General features: G+C 46.6%; 1 protein-coding gene across 7 annotated transcripts in view; it reads left to right on the top strand.

The window, feature by feature from the left end:
• The window catches only part of adar (adenosine deaminase RNA specific), a 37,160-nt gene that overhangs the window by 7,652 nt on the left and 11,907 nt on the right, over positions 1–17,601 (top strand). For 3 of the 7 annotated variants that reach the window (XM_062964779.1, XM_062964775.1, XM_062964780.1), the window contains exons 2-6: positions 9,540–11,152; positions 14,848–15,040; positions 15,179–15,333; positions 16,896–17,031; positions 17,123–17,322. In XM_062964779.1, the coding sequence (XP_062820849.1) occupies positions 10,320–11,152; positions 14,848–15,040; positions 15,179–15,333; positions 16,896–17,031; positions 17,123–17,322 (1,517 nt within the window). In that variant the 5' untranslated portion in view covers positions 9,540–10,319. Of the gene's footprint in view, positions 1–6,653; positions 6,823–9,539; positions 11,153–14,847; positions 15,041–15,178; positions 15,334–16,895; positions 17,032–17,122; positions 17,323–17,601 lie in introns of those variants that run through there. The other 4 variants (XM_062964777.1, XM_062964782.1, XM_062964781.1 and 1 more) reach the window with 3 other exon arrangements.

Below are 17,601 nucleotides of genomic sequence, written 5' to 3'. Positions count from 1 at the left end.
ATATCCCGCTAGAACCAGTCGTGGGCAAACTTGGGCCCTCCAGGTATTTTGGACTCTAACTCCCACAATTCCTAACAGCTTTTTTTTTCCGTGTCAGGAGCAACCGGAGTTGTTTCTGTAAGGACGTTGCCCAGGGGACATTGCCCGGATATTTTGATATTTTACCATCCTTGTGGGAGGCTTCTCTCATGTCCCCACATGGAGCTGGAGCTGATAGAGGGAGCTCATCCACGCTCTCCCCAGTTGGGATTCGAACCTGGCAGCCTTCAGGTCAGCAACCCAACCTTCAAGTCACGAGGCTTTTATCCCCTAGGCCACCGGAGACTCCTAACAGCTGTGGGAGTTGGAGTCCAAAACACCTGGAGGGCCCAAGTTTGCCCATGCCTATACTAGAACCCATTGGGAGAAAAGGGCCTCTTCTGTGCAGAAATCAAAGGGGTATGTGGGGAGTTGTAGCCGGGGAGTTGTAGTTCAGACCAGGTCTCTCTGCCTTTTGGGGCCTCCCCAAACTAGAATAATATAGGAACCTTATGTAACAAAATTAGGGAAATGTGATTTCCTGTTTCGTTGTGAGGTCCTTCCTTTGAAAGTTGTTGCTCTACTCCAAACATATAATAATGTTTTTGTGGTTGCCACAAACTCGGTTATTACTGTTATTATATTTGTTTATGCCCTGCTTTATCTCTCCCGAAAAAGATCTCAAAGTGACTATGGGCCCCTTCAGCACAGCTGAATAAAATCCCACATTTTCTGCTTTGAACTGGAACATATGACAGCGTGGATTCAGATAACCTAGTTCAAAGCAGATACGGTGGAATTTTCTGCCTTGATATTCTGGGTTGTACGACTATGTGGAAGGGCCCTAAGTTATCAATTATTAGTGTTAGAATGTATTACAGTAGAGTCTCACTTATCCAACGTTCTGGATTATCCAACGCATTTTTGTAGTCAATGTTTTCCATACATCGTGATATTTTGGTGCTAAATTCGTAAATACAGTAATTACTACATAGCATTGCTGCGTATTGAATGACTTTTTCTGTCAAATTTGTTGTTAAACATGATGTTTTGGTGCTTAATTTGTAAAATCATAACCTAATTTGATGTTTAATAGGCTTTTCCTTAATCCCTCCTTATTATCCAACATATTCGTTATTTATTTATTTACAGTATTTATATTACGCCCTTCTCACCCCGAAGGGGACTCAGGGCGGATCACATTATAACACACATAAGGCAAACATTCAATGTCCATAAACACATCAAACAGAGACAGAGAGAGACACGCAGAGGCAAGTTAACCTTCTTCTGAGGGGATGTTCGATTCTGGCTTATCCAACGTTCTGCTGGCCCATTTAAGTTGGATAAGTGAAACTCTACTGTATTACAATTATTATTATGTTTATTTATCTATATCCTGTTTCATCTCCCCCTAGGGGATGCAATTTAAAATATGCAAATATACAAACATTAAAACAGGATTAAATGTAAACAATATTTAAAAAATCTAGTTTAAAACTATTCAAACATATTCAGTGCATATTCAAAGTACATACACATGAGAAGCAATTCTCTGTGATCCGCTGACTAGAGATGTGCGTGAAAATTTTTCCTTCATGCTGTCGTTTTGTTTCAACCGTTAGTCTGCACAAAACGAATGGTGACATTTTTATAGGAAACGAGGGGCAACACGAAAATGAAAACTGCATAGTCAACATGCTTGCTTTCGTTTTCCTTTCGTTTCTGCCCCGTAACAATAAGCAGGTACTGACAGAGGGCTTACAGCTGATGTGTACCAATGGGTGTTAATATTATATATATCTATATCTATATATATGTGTGTGTGTGTGTGTGTGTGTGAGTGTATATATATATATATATATATAGAGAGAGAGAGAGAGAGAGAGAGAGGTAGGATCTGGGAATCTGACCTGAGCCTGGATGAGAGACATGCCTCCCTCCGCATTAGATCTGATCTGGGGAAATGGGGGTTAATATAATAATGTAGTACTCTGGGGAAGATCCAAGCATTTTAAAAGTTGGTGGGTTGAAAGGGATTGAAATGCCCTCCGTGTTTGGCTTTTTTCACCCCTCTAGCCCAAAAACCGAAGGGGGTATGTGTGGATGAGCCTTGGGAGCTCATTGCCGCCAATGGCATGAAAATTTTCGTGTTTTTCGTAAGCCAGACGAAAATTTGTGTCGTGTAGGCGGCCCATTTTCGTTAGTGGGACACGAATACGAAAATGAGTAGACGAATGAAACTACACAAAACGAACAGCAATTCCACATGAATGCACAACTCTACCGCTGACCGTTTTCTCCTAGTTCTCGGCCCGTGTTGAAGTAGCCCAGAACCAAAGGGCGTAAGCTCTTCCAAGGTGAGGAGGACACGAGAAGGGCATCGACGGCCACAAGATGCCTTTGGGGATTCAAAGGGATCAGAGCGGCTTGGGGAACGCGGTGAACATTGGGCCCGTCCTTCCTCCTCTGGGATAAAGTTACCCCACTTGAATCTTTGCAGCAGGCAGCGATGCGCAGTGGTGTGAGCTGCCAAGGGATGGAATTTCACCTCTGGGTCTCAAGTGATGGGCCTGGTTCGAACAGGGCCGTAAAGGCTGCTGCACTGGGGGGCCCAGGTGAGGGGACTGTGGCCGGGGGTCTTGCCTGAGAGGTTGCCTGGATTCCCTCCTGAAGGTGCGGAAGGAGAGAGCGCCTTCTCCTTTTCCTCCTTTGCACAGTTCAGAGAGTGGGATTGAATAAAGTGAGGTGTGCAAAGACTGGATGTAGAGATTTCTAGTTACAAATGGCTCCAGCTCGACCTTTTATTTTGAGGGGCAGGGGCATGAATTTTCGACAACATCTGTGCAGATGATTCCATAGGGAACACCGGAATCAGTCTGAGGCCTGGATGGAGATGACACGCAGCAGTGCTGCGCATTAATAAGAGCAGGGGTCCTCAAACGTTTATTTATTACTAGCTTGGGTACCTGGCAATGCCCAGGTTATTTGGAAAGGGCCTTGTTTGTTTTTGGATATTAGGTAATATCAGTTTGGTCATATGTGATGCTATGTCTTAGAAAAAAATGCAATCTTTCCTATTGTTTTTTTATCAGTGCTCCCATTAGAAAATGCATAAGGATGTCGGTGAACTACAATTTCCAACGTTTTTGGGTCAACCCTTCCACCATCACCCCCAGTATTCCCAGTTGGCCATGTTGGGTCCAGATCTGTCACTTGCTAGATTCAGTGTTCTCTGAATACGGGTGAACTATAACTCTCTGATGCCAAGGTCAATCACCCGCAAAGCCTGCCAGTATTCACAGTTGGCCATCTTGGGTCTGTGTGCCAAGTGAGATCCAGGTCCATCGTTGGTGGAGTTACTCTTAGATTCCTAGTGAACTATACGTCCCAGTGCTTACAACACCTATAAATCCTGGTGAATTCTCCCCAAACCGGTCTAGTATGTTCACTTGCTGATCAAGAACTCTGTTTGCTGTGTGCCATAGAAAAGGGTAGGAAAGGGTTAAGAGAGAGTCAGTGGGCGGGGTCATGCAAATAGGGAGAGAAAGGAACACTGGGATGTGCTTGCTGTAACCTGCAATGTCCTGGGAGGGGGTGACTTGGTGGCTCCCCAACACTTGGAACTATCGCCTGTTTGTAGAGGCCAGACACCCGTGCCACATGCACATACAGATTTTCACTTGTATTATGTGTCTAGATTATTTATTTACCATATTTATATCCCGCCTTTCTCAACCCCTGAGGGGACTCAAGGCAGCTTACAAATGGCACTCCATGGTGCCTACAACATAAACCTTTTAAGTGGAGGGCCGGTTCACGGTCCCTCGGGCTGTTGGGGGGCTGGACTGTGATGAAATAGTCCAAAATTAGGATTGTTGTTGTTGTGTGCCTTCAAGTTGTTTCAGGCTTAGGTCAACCCTAAGTCTGTAAAGTTTAGGACAGGGGTCAGGTACATGACCCTGGGGGCCGGGCTGTGGCGCAGGCTGTTGAGCAGCTGCAATAAATCACTCTGACCATGAGGTCATGAGTTTGAGGCCAGCCTGTGGCAGGGTGAGCACCCGTCAATTAAAAATAAAAAAATAGCCCCTGCTCATTGCTGATCTAGCAACCCGAAAAATAGTTGCATCTATCAAGTAGGAAATAAGGTACCACTTATAAAAAAAAGTGGGGAGGCAAGTTTAACTAATTTACGACCTGGAATGAGGAAGTGCCGTCAGAGTGGATGATGAAGCAGTTGCTCCCCCCTGTGGCCAGAATCGAACATCCCCTCAGGAGAAGGTTAAATTGCCTCTGCGTCTGTCTGTCTGTTGTCTCTGTCTCGGTTTGATGTGTTTATGGGCATTGAATGTTTGCTCTCTATGTACATAATGTGATCCGCCCTGAGTCCCCTTCGGGGTGAGAAAGAAGGGCGGAATATAAATACTCTAAATAAATAAATAAAATAATAGTCTGGGGACCCCTGAATAAGAGCTTTGTTTTGCACACTCTCACGGGCGTTCGTTGTCTGACTGGTGGAGCCTGAAGCCAGCTTCGATCTGCATTAAACGGCCACTATGGACAGGGCCAGAGAAGTGGAGGTGGGCTCGCTTGCCTCTGTGCTTCCTGGCACCTTCGCCGCTCGGAGAGTGTCTTGTTCCGCATTTGGAGCCGTGAGCAGGTGATTCGATCTAGCGAACCAATACCAGGGAGGAAAGTTTACGCTCCGCTGTTCTCAGCCCTGCCCTTGACCCGGATCACCGGGCTCCGGCTTCATTCTTTTGGCGCCACAATTCTGCTGGGTTTCCTTCCCCGTGGTCCTAAGAGCCTTCATCTTCCTTCCGTTCCGCCTTTTGAGGGACACCTGTCTCTTGCAGATCGGCCTCTGCTCCAATTCTGTGGAACTCATTGCCTCCATATGTTAGCGCAATGTCGGAGTTGCAACCTTTTGTAAAAGCGCTCAAGACTTGGCTGTTTGGTTGTGCATTTAAGTAAATCAGATCTAATTTGCCAAATAGTCACTGTTGAATGTTTTTATGTTGAATGTTTTTTATATTGTAGAATGATATTTTAAATTGTAAGTTGCTCGGAGCACTCTGGTGGAGAGCGACTAATTAAGAAATAAAGTGAAGTGAAGATCACCACATCCCTGCTGTGTTGCAAAAGGGCAGGCCCCTACCCTACTCTCCTTCCGGAAGAGCCTAAAAACCTGGCTCTTCCAAAAGGCCTTCGAGGATCAATCATTGTAGGTTGATTTATCTGCCCACTCAACAATAGGATGCCTGGCCATTATTACTTTGCACTTTATTGACTATTTTAGCTATGAAACTACCTCTCCCATGTGAAGTTTTCTGCACTTTGGCCCAGATCCGTGTTTTAGCCTCCCATTTTTAACATTTTACGCTGTATGCTGACTTTTATGACTGTTTTACTGATGTTGATGGCTTATTGATGTGAAATTGTTTTACTGTTTTATTGCTGTTGTTGTATTTCTATGTCGGGCATGGCCCCATGTAAGCCGCTCCGAGTCCCTCTGGGGAGATGGGGCGGGGTATAAAAATAAAGTTGTTGTTGTTATTATTATTATTATTATTATTGACACAACGACGTTGTATGACACAGCAAACAAGATAGTCATGCTGGATTTCGTTTCACAAAACCACAAGTCGAACACTTCCCAAGTATCTAGGACTGTGTGATGTATTTTTGGATGATGCGTGCAGATCCCAGCAGGGTGGCCTTTTGCAGTTTCAGATCGTAATTTTGTCAATGTCTATTGTTTCCAAATGCCGGCTGAGATCTTTTGGCACGGCACCCAATGTGCCCATCACCACTGGGACCACCTGCACTGGTTTCTGCCAGAGTCTTTGAAGTTCAATCTTGAGGTCCTGATAGCGGCTGAGTTTATCCTGTTGTTTTGTCACCTGGGATGGCGACATCCATGATCCAAACCTTTTTCTTTTCCACAACTGTGATGTCTGGTGTGTTGTGTTCCAGAACTTTGTCAGTCTGGATCCGGAAGTCCCACAGTATCTTTGCGTGCTCATTTTCCAATACTTTTGCACGTTTGTGATCCCACCAGTTCTTTGCTGCTGGGAGGTGGTACTTGAGGCATAAGTTCCAATGAATCATTTGGGCCACAGAGTTGTGCCTCTGTTTGTAGTCTGTCTGTGCAATTTTCTTACAGCAGCTGAGGATATGATCCATGGTTTTGTCGGTTTCCTTGCAGAGTCTGCATTTTGGTTCATCAGCTGATTTTTCGATCTTGGCCTTAATTGCATTTGTTCTGATGGCTTGCTCCTTATTATTATTATTATTATTATTATTATTATTATTATTATTGGACCCCAAACACGCCCACCCACCCACGTGCCTCAGAAGGGTTCCTAGGCATGGCTTCAGAGGCAGAAATAACACAGAAAGAATAAAGGCCAACTGTAGCAGACTATTCGTTTGCCTGTTTCTCCCTCTTAAGACTCTCTTGCCATCTTGGCCACACAGCTTGGCCTGGCCTTACAGTCCTTGTGATGAACAGGAACCGAAACTCCCAAAGGTTTTGCTTTCTGGCCCGAGAGGAGAAGGAGGAGGGACTGGCGGAGAACTGAAAGTGAAGCTTATCCGGCGAAGGGAGTCTGGCGCAATCCTTGCCAAGGCTTTGCAACTGGGTGAACCCTCCTTTCTCCCCCCCCCCCTCCCTTTCAGTGGCGCCTCCGGTCTCCTCTTTCTGCGATCTTGATCTCTCTCTCGGAGAGGTTTCCCCTCTTCTGTGCCTTGCCCTCTTCTATGAAATGCCCAGTCCTTACAGCAGGCAGGGGACCAAGCCAGGTAAGAGGCTTCGCTCCCTCCTTTTCTCCTGAAATGGCTGGCTGCACTTCGGTCTCCTTCCTAAAATTGTGGTGCTTTCGCTTTTAGGTTTTGTTTTATATCTTATTAGGCACAGGGAGGTGGTTCTGCAGGCAAGATCAAGCATTATTATTATTATTTACCTCATTTTATCTCTATTATTATAATATAAGCTGCTTTTAGCCCCCTCCGGGATTGAGAAAGGTGGGTAGAAGTACTGTAGATAAATACCGTAAATAAATTATATATATATATATATAATACACCCACCTTTAACTTTATGTTCATTATTATATACCCCACTTTTATCTTTATTATTATTACATGTACAGTTAATAAATACAGTAAATAAATAATATATATACCCCACCTTTATCTTTATTTTTATTACTATATACCCCACTTCTATCTCTTATTATTATTGTTGTTGTTTATATCCCACTTTTTAATATCTATTATTATTATTATTATTTACCCAACTTTTATTTCTATTATTATATATACAGTAGAGTCACTTAACCAACATAAACGGGCCAGCAGAATGTTGGATAAGCGAGTGTTGGATAAGTGAGACTCTACTGTATATACCCCACTTCTATGTCTTATTATTATTATTGTTGTTTATATCCCACTTTTTAATATCTATTATTATTATTTACCCCACTTTTATTTCTATTATTATATATACCTTGCTTTTAGCTCTATTATTATCATATACCCCATTTTTAATATGTAGTGTGTATATATATATATATATATATATATCCACATATATATCCCACTTTTATCTCTTTTATTTTTATTATTATACTTACTCAAATTTTATCTCTGTTATTATTAACAAGGCCTAAGTGCATTGCCCCTTTAAAGGAAAACCCTCACTTGCTTAGTTTCCAACAGACCTCAACAACCCCTGAGGATGCCTGCCATAGATGTGGGCGAAATGTCAGGAGAGAATGCTTCTGGAACATGGCCAGGCAGCCCGGGAAAAACTCCCAGCAACCGAATGATTCTGCCCATGAAAGCCTTCAATGCCACCATGCCTACTAACTGTATTATTATTATTATTATTATTATATACCCCATTTTCAGGAGCCCCGGTAGTGCAGCAGATTATACTGCTGAGCTGCAGAACTTGCTGACCAAAAGGTCAGCAGTTCGAATCCGGGGAGCGGGGTGAGCTCCTGCTGTTAGCCCCAGCTTCTGCCAACCTAGCAGTTCAAAAGCTTGCAAATGTGAGTAGATCAATAGGTACTGCTCTGGGGGAGAAGGAAACAGCACTTCATGCAGTCATAACCTTGGAGGAGTCTATGGACTATGCTGGCTCTTCGGCTTAGAAATGGAGATGAGCACCGACCCCCAGAGTCAGGCACGACTGGACTTAATGTCAGGGGAAAATCTATTATTATTATTATTATTATTATTATTATTATTATTATTATTATTATTATTATATACCTTTGCTACCCCACTTTTATCTTATTATTACCGGTATATATTATATATCTCATTTTCTATCTCTTATTATTATTATTGTAATTAAAATACCTAGTTAATTTTTAATATTTCTGACACATCCTGTGTATTCTGTCTCCTGTTTGCGACCATAAGCTAATAGATAGTACTAGCCACACTGCGCTCCTATTTGCTGTAGGCAGGGCGTCCTTTGCACAAATTGGCAGCTTAAATTAGGTGTGTACGCTTAGCTACCTGAAGGTGCATGGAGAGATGTACCCGCCTAGTTGTGTGGGAAATGGGTTTGTGGGGATCTGGCAAATTATTATTATTATTATTATTATTATTATTATTATTGTGTTGTTGAAGGCTTTCATGGCTGGGATCACAGGGTTATTGCGTGTTTTCCAGGCTGTATGGCCATGTTCCAGAAGCATCTAGAAGCACTTCACTACCTCTGAGGATGCCTGCCATAGATGTGGGTGAAACGTCAGGAGAGAATACTTCTGGAACATGGTCATACAGCCCAGAAAACACACAACAACCCTGTTATTATTATTATGATTATTATTATGATTATTATTATTATTATTTTATGCCACAGCAAACAAGATAGATATGCTGGATTTCGTGTCACAAAATCACAAGTCGAACACTTCCCAAATGTCTAGGACTGTGTGATGTATTTTCGGATGATGCGTGCAGATCCCAGCAGGGTGGCCTTTTGCAGTTGGCAGATTGTAATTTTGTCAATGTCTATTGTTTCCAAATGCCGACTGAGATCTTTTGGCATGGCACCCAGTGTGCCGATCACCACCGGGACCACCTGCACTGGTTTCTGCCAGAATCTTTGAAGTTCAATCTTGAATTATTATTATTATTATTATTATTATTATTATTATTATTATTATTGATAGCACTAGCCACGCTATGCTCTTATTTACTTTAGACATCAAATATCCCTACGTCTTCTTTATGTGCTGAGAGGCCCACTTCCCGGTGCTTTCCGGCAAAGTGTCCGCTCAAATTATGTGTGTACGCTTAGGTACCGGAATATGCATAGAGAGCTGCACCGGCCTAGTTGTGTGGGAGGTGGGTAATGGATGGGCTCGTGGGGATCCAGCGAGTGTTGTTGGCAGGGACATGGTGGGGTTTCCAGGGAGTAAAGAGAGGGTCGGAGCTCCTGGATCCTGCTCGGAGTGTAACGCGCCACCTTGTTCTCTCTCTTGTTTTCTTTCCGCCAGGCCTCTGCGCCGCCTCCGCCTCCTCCCGGTTCCGCGGGAACCCTTGCGCCGGCCTCCTCCCGCCTGGTGCTATGAGCAGAGGGGCCCCTCGAGGCAGAGGTTCAGCTCAGGCCCCCACAAAGCCTCCTCGCGGCGGCCCTGGCCGCTCTCTCCCCGCTCTCTTTAACGGTGGTCCTCCTCTTCTCCCGCAGGGAGGTGGCCCCGAGGACCTCCACCAGCAGCAGATCCTCTTCCTGAAGGGACGGCTCTCCCAGGCCTCGCTGCTGCCACCACCGGCCTCGCTGCAGTTGCCCCAGAACCGAGGGCCACCCCGAGGGACCGGGACTCACTCTGGGTTCTGGCACAGCAACGGTGCGGCCAGAAGGCCTCCCTGTAACCACAGCCGGAACGAGGCTCCTCTTCCCGGCGGACGGAACTCAAAGACTGGCATCAGCAGCCTGGTTTCGGACTTCCAGGGCCTGGCCGTGACCCGCCAAGGGCTCGAGCAGAGTCTCCTGGAGGCCCTGAGACGCCTCGCGCCCCAGGAGACGGAGACAGCCCGCCGGCTTGCCACTTGCCTCGACGTCCCCAAGAAGGACGTCAACCACCACCTGTACAAGCTCCACAGCTGGGGCCTGGTCTGCAAGGTGGGGGACCGGCCCCCTTCCTGGCGGTTAGCGGACTCCGCAAAGCCCTCGGCGGCAGCAGCGGCAGAACAAAGCGACCCCCCCCACCCGGCCGCAGTGGGATCGGCCCCTGCCTCCTTGCTCCGATCCCGAGGACGGCCTCGATCCTGCCGCCATGGCCGAGGTCAAGGAGAAGATCTGCGACTTCCTCTTTGGCGTCACGGACTCCACGGCCCACAACCTGGCCCGGAACGTGGGCCTGTCCAAGGCCCGGGACGTCAACGCCACCTTGGTGGCCCTGGAGAAGCTGGGCGAGGTGCGGAAGGAGAACGCCAACCCGCCCAAGTGGTCCCTCACCGACAACAAGCGGCGGCGGATGCAGCTGAAGGCCAAGGCCGAGGAGATCCGAGAGATGGTCCCGCCGGGCCTGGAGCCCGACCCCAGCATCCTGACGCCCTACCTGGAGCCGGAGCTGCCCGAAAGCACGCCGGCCCTCCCTCCGTCCTCGCCGCCCCCGCTTCCGCTGCTGGAGGGCCAGGAGGGGGAGCAGGCGGAGCAGCAGGCGGAGGAGAGGAAGGTGAAGGTGAAGGAGGAGGAGCAGGAGGAGAAAGTGGAGAACGGGCAGCAGATATCCGAGCCGCTGCTGGCAACGGAGCCCGGCGAGGAGCGCTTCCCCACGCGGACGGCGCCCCCGCGCAAGCGGCCCCGCTACCACTGGTTCCCCAACTACGACAACTTTGAGAGCGGGCGCTGGGCCAGCGACGACATCCCCGAGGACCTGAACGCCATCAGCAACCAGGAGGAGTCCTCCCGCTGCATCATGGAGTCCCCGCTCTCCCCCAGCTATGCCGCCCAGTTCGACACGGCCTTCCAGTGCACCCCCATGGAGAAGCTCATGGCCTGCCAGCAGAAGAACCCCGTCAGCGGCCTCATCGAGTACACCCAGTACATGTACCAGCACTGCGAGTTCGTCCTGCTCAAGCAGAGCGGGCCCTCCCACGAGCCCCGGTGAGTGCCTGCGCCCCCCCCCCCCCTGGTTTCGGCTCCCTTTATCACACGCTCAGGGCATGCGGGGCAGGGATGGTGTTTCAAAACACTGCCAAAACGGGGTAAAGTATCCGTGTAATAATGGTAAGTGGCCCGTGCCTGGGTGCTGGGTTCTGGTTTCACAGTGATTAATTCCTTATCACACAGTCAGGGTGAGTGTGCCTTAAAACAGTGCAGGAACAGGCTGAAATGCCAGTGTAGTAGTAGCAGTAGTAGTGGTAGCAATAATAATAATAATAATAATATGTTGTTGTTGTTGTTGTTGTCAAAGGCTTTCAGGGTCATAATCACTGGGTTGCTGTGAGTTTTCCAGGCTGTATGGCCATGCTTCTAGACTGCTTTTGGAACAGGGCCATACAGCCCAGAAAACTCGCAGCAATCCAATAGTAGTAGTAGTAGTAGTAGTAATAATAATAATAATAATGTGTTGTCAAAGGCTTCCAGGGTCGTAATCACTGTGTTGCTGTGAGTTTTCCGGGCTGTATGGCCATGCTTCTGGAATGCTTTTGGAACAGGGCCATACAGCCCAGAAAACTCGCAGCAATCCAATAGTAGTAGTAGTAGTAGTATTAATAATAATAATAATAATAATAATAATAATAATAATAATGTGTTGTCAAAGGCTCTCAGGGTCGTAATCACTGGGTTGCTGTGAGTTTTCCAGGCTGTATGGCCATGCTTCTAGACTGCTTTTAGAACAGGGCCATACAGCCCGGAAAACGCGCAGCAACCCAATAGTAGTACTAGTAGTAGTAGTAGTAATAATAATAATGTGTTGTCAAAGGCTTTCGGGGCCATAATCAATGGGTTGTTGTGAATTTTCCGGACTGTATGGCCATGCTTCTGGAACATGGCCATACAGCCCAGAAAACTCACAACAACCCAGTTAAAGTGCCGAGCTGCTAAACTTGCGGACCAAAAGGTCCCAGTTTCAAATCCCGGGAGCGGAATGAGCACCCGCTGTTAGCCCCAGCTCCTGCCAACCTAGCAGTTCGAAAACATGCAAATGTGAGTAGATCAATACATACCGCTCCGGCAGGAAGGTAATGGCGCTCCATGTAGTCATGCCAGCCACATGACCTTGGAGTTGAGATGAGCACCAACCCCCAGAGTTGGACATGACTGGACTTAACATCAGGGGAAACCCAACATTATTATTAGTATTAAATTGTATTGCATTATAATATTATTATCAATATTATATGTATATACAAAACACTTGAAGGGCCCAAGTTTGCCCATGTATGGCCGTTGTCCCACAAATTTGCCCTTGGTCTCTGCTCAGAATGATGGTGGGCCCTTGAGATCTTTGCCCCGCCACCCCTTCGCCCTGACATTGGGTGTCTTGCGGGGGATTCTGCGCTCTCTTTCTTCTGGGGCTGAGCATCAGCTGCCACGAAGGAGCGGGGAACCCGAAAGCTGCTCTCCCTTCTGCCCCCCGGCGCTTTGGCAGCCAACATTTGGAGGAAACCGGCCGCGTCTATTTTTGCCTTCACGCTTGGCTGGCGATGTGCGTTCAACCCACAGCCGCGTCTCTCGCCAGCCCAACGCCTGGTATCTGCCACCCTTCTAGATATCAGCAGAGCCGCCAGACAGGAAAATTGGCCTACCTTCCCCACCGAGAACAGAGACGAGAAGAGAAGAGCAGCTTCTTCTCAAGCCCTAGAAAGTGTAGAGGGGTCTCGACAGCAGAGACAAGCACAGCGTAGCCAGGAAAACGGGGGGAAAATACACAGGATATGATACTCTTGTCAATAATAATAATAATAATAATAATACTTTATTTTTCTATCCCGCCTCCATCTTCCCAAAAGGACTCAGGGCGGCTAACACGGGGCCGAGCCCAAAGAACATATATAATAATATCAACAAACAGATAAACCGATTAAGGCACAATAATACAATATAACACAATCATAATCATAATAATTTTAATTATTAGGAGCCTCTGGTGGCCTAGGGGATAAAAGCCTCGTGACTTGAAGGTTGGGATGCTGACCTGAAAGCTGCCAGGTTCGAATCCCACCCGGGGAGAGCGTGGATGAGCTCCCTCTATCAGCTCCAGCTCCATGTGGGGACATGAGAGAAGCCTCCCACAAGGATGGTAAAACATCAAAAAACATCCGGGCAATGTCCCCTGGGCAACGTCCTTGCAGACATCCAATTCTCTCACTCCAGAAGCAACTCCGGTTGCTCCTGACACACACAAAAAAAATCATAATAATAATAAATGGTAAAATGATATTTTAAAAGTCTTTCAGGGCCGGAATCACTGGGTTGCTGTCTGTTTTCCGGGCTGTCTGGCCATGTTCCAGAAGCATTCCCTCCTGAGGTTTCACCCACATTTATGGCAGGCACCCTCGGAGGTTTTAATGGTTTTAATTTTTAGTTCTATGTCATTGTTTTGAACTTGTGATGTACTATTTTATTATATGCGAGGCACTGAATTTTTGCCATTTACTTGATGTGCACTGTTTTGAGTCCCTTGGGCGAAAAAAGCAGTATAAAAGTGTAATAAATAATAATAATAACTATAATAGTAATAATAATAATAATTAATAATAATGTGATACATTTCATTTTTATTATCCCCATGTAAGCCGCCCCAAGTCCCTTCAGGGAGATGGAGGGAGGATACAAAAATAAAGTTGCTGTTATTATTATTATTATTATTATTATTATTATTATTATCCCCATGTTAGCCATCCCAAGTCCCTTCAAGGAGATGGAGGCTGGTTATAAAATTATTATTATTATTATTATTATTATTTTATTATGACACAGCAAACAAGATAGATATGCTGAATTTCATATCACAAAATCACAAGTCGGACACTTCCCAAGTGTCTAGGACTGTGTGATGTATTTTCGTATGATGCGCGCAGATCCCAGTCGGGTGGCCTTTTGCAGTTGGCAGATTGTGATTTTGTCAATGTCTATTGTTTCCAAATGCCAGCTGAGATCTTTTGGCACGGCACCCAGTGTGCCCATCACTTATTATTATTATTATTATTATTATTATTATTATTATCATTATGCCCATGTAAGCCGCACTGAGTCCCTTCGGGGAGATGGAGGCGGGATATAAAAATAAAATTATTATTATTATTATTATCCCCATGTAAGCCGCCCTGAGTCCCATCGGGGAGATGGAGGCGGGGTATAAAAATAAAATCATTATTATTATTGTTGTTGTTATTATTATTATTATTATTATTATTATTATTATTATTATTATTATCCCAATGTGAGCCGCCCTGAGTCCCTTCAGGGAGATGGAGGCGGGATATAAAAATGGTTATTATTATTATTATCCCCATGTGAGCCGCCCCAAATCCCTTCAGGGAATTGGAGGTGGGATAAAGTTATTACGATTATGATTATCGCCATGTTAGTTGCCCCAAGTCCTTTCGGGGAGATAGAAGCGGGATATAAAAAGAAAGTTGTTATTATTATTATTATTTGTTATTTCGCTTGCCTCTGTGGCTGGCATCCAGACGATCCTCTGAAGATGCCAGTAGCCACAGATGCAGGCGAAACATCAGGAGAAAATGCTGCTAGAACACACAACACCCCCAAATAACTTTACTTTGCTCTGTGTCTGTATGCGTTTCTTTTGCTTCTTGCTGATGTGTCCGTCCGTCCTTCGGCTCCAGGTTCAAGTTCCAGGCTGTGATTGACGGGCGGCGGTTCCCTCCGGCGGAAGCGGGCAGCAAGAAGCTGGCCAAGCAGGAGGCCGCTGCCCACGCCATGAGGATCCTGGTGTACGAAGCCGAGCACGAAGGGGCGGACGGCATGGAGCTGGAGAAGAGCCTCTACGAGGACAGCTCCCTCAGCGAGGCCGAACTGGTGAGCCACAAAGGGGGCGGGAGCTGGCTGGGAGACCGGTTGGCAGAAGAGGTGCACGCGAGGCTGGGCTCTCAAAGGGCGCAGTGGGCCATCCTAGAGCCATCGGCCCTTGACCACTTCCCTCTCCCTCTGACCCAGTCTGAGCAAGCGGAGCCGGAGCCCTCCTCCCTGACGCCGCAGCTCTGCACCACCGGCAAGAACCCCGTCAGCGCCTTGATGGAATACGCCCAGAAGTCGGGCAGCGTCTGCGAATTCCAGCTCCTTGCCCAGGACGGGCCTCCCCACGACCCCAAGTAGGTCCCCGCTGGGATGGGGGCTTTCCCTGAGGCTTTGGAGGGGAGGGAGGAGTACCGTGCCTCTATATATATGTGTGAGAGTGTATTGCATTTCCCCCGCAATATTTGCAAGCCCTATATATCTATATTCATATCTGTCTAGACCTGTCTTTGTATTTGTGTGTATTCCCCTCCCCCATAATATTTGCAAGCCCTATATATCTATCTTTTTATATATATCTAGACATCTCTCTCTATATATGTGCGTGTATTTCCCCCGAAATATTTGCAAGCCCTATATATCTGTTTATATCTATCTAGACATCTCTCTCTATATGTGTGTGTGTGTGTGTGTGCATTTCCCCTGAATGTGATTTCCTGCTTCTTAGCAGGGGGTTGGACTCGATGGCCCATGAGGTCTCTTCCAACTCTACTATTCTATGATTCTATTATTTTCTAGCCCTGTATATCTATATTCCTATCTATACATGTACACACACACAGAGAGAGAGAGAATAGAGTCTCACTTATCCAAGATAAATGGACCGGCAGAACATTGGATAAGCGAAAATCTTGGATAATAAGGATTAAGAAAAAAGCCTATTAAACATAAAATTACATTATGATTTTACAAATTAAGCACCAAAACATCATGGTTTACAAGAAATTGACAGAAAAAGCAGTTCAATACACAGTAATGTTATGTAGTAATTATTGTATTTACAAATTTAGCACCAAAACATTGCAACATTTACTACAGAAACAATGACTACTAAAAGGCAGACTGCCTTGGATAACTGAAGGATAAGTGAGACTCTACTCTCTCTCTGTGTGTGTATATATGTATATGTATATATGTGTGTGTGTGTGTATGTATATATTTGTGTATACATTTCCCCTGTAATGTTTGCAAGCCCTATATATCTATGTTTATATGTATCTAGATATTTAGTTAGTTAGTTAGTTAGTTACATTATTTATATTCTGCCCTTCCTTCTGACCCCGAAGGGGACTTGGCGGATCACAATGCACATATACATGGCAAACATTCAATGCCATTAGACATACGACATATAGACAGACACAGAGGCAATCAAACATCTTCCAGCTTCCGCCTTCATGAGGGTATGCTGGATTCCGGCCACAGGGGGAGTTGCCACTTTGCCGTCCACTTGTGACACCGAGTCCTTGATGGAGTACTTCCTCATTCTTCCGCACGCTGCTGGAAGGTTTTATGGTGTTGTAAATTTGTTAAATTAGCCTCCCTGCATAAAGTGGTACCTAGAATTCTCTACTCAACAGCTGCAGCTGTTTTTCGAGCTGCTTAGGTGTTGGGTTATTGTATGTCTTTCGGGCTGTGTGGCCATGTTCCAGAAGTATTCTCTCCTGACGTTTCGCCCACATCTATGGTAGGCATCCTCAGAGGTTGTGAGGTATGCTTAGGTGTTGTCTGTCCTTGTAAATTGTATAACGTCATTGAATGCTTGCCGTGTGTGTGTTCTGTAAGCTGCTCTGAGTCCCCTTCAGGGTGAGACGGGTGGGGTGTAAATACTGTAAATCCGTGAATTGTGTCCCTTCAGGTTCAAGTACTGCGTGAAGATAGGGGACCAGGTTTTCCCAGCCGTGGTGTCCAACAGCAAGAAGGGGGCCAAGCAGATGGCCGCCGAGGCTGCCATCCGGGGCCTGAGCGGAGACATGAGCATCTTTGCCGAACAGGTAACCCAATCCCTGGCAGAGCAGTAAGGAATTGCGATATTAGGACGCATGGGAAGGAGTGGGGAATGACGCCTCCATCGCTTGCCTTTAGACGGAGGAGGACCTGGCCTTTGAGCTGTCCGGCAGCCAGGCTGTGGAGGAGCCCAAGGCGTCCAGCGCCAAGGGGGTCGGGGAGCTGATCAAGTACCTGAACTCCAACCCCGTCAGCGGCCTCCTCGAATACGCCCGGGCCAACGGCTTCGCGGCAGAGTTCAAGCTGATTGAGCAGACCGGCCCACCCCACGACCCCAAGTGAGTCTTCTATCTCCTCACATCATAATCCTCACCGGGTCATAGTCGCAGATGTATCCTGCTGCCCGGCCTCTCTTCCTTCTGGCGAACTCTTCTCGGTGCGGGAGACAGGCCTCGTTTCCTGTCACTCGAGTCCATGGGTTTGTGCCCCGTTCTCTGGAGCAACACAAGCCGCTCTGCCACCTCCGCGGTGGCATCTCGTTAAATATTCAAAGGGCGCCATCGTACCCTTCTCGGCCTTTCTCTAAGCGTCACATTCCCAGCTGGCGAAGGTGTTGG

Source organism: Anolis carolinensis, unplaced genomic scaffold (assembly GCF_035594765.1).
Source record: "Anolis carolinensis isolate JA03-04 unplaced genomic scaffold, rAnoCar3.1.pri scaffold_14, whole genome shotgun sequence".
Taxonomy (NCBI): Eukaryota; Metazoa; Chordata; class Lepidosauria; order Squamata; family Dactyloidae; genus Anolis; species Anolis carolinensis.
This window is presented reverse-complemented; position numbering and strand designations above follow the sequence as displayed.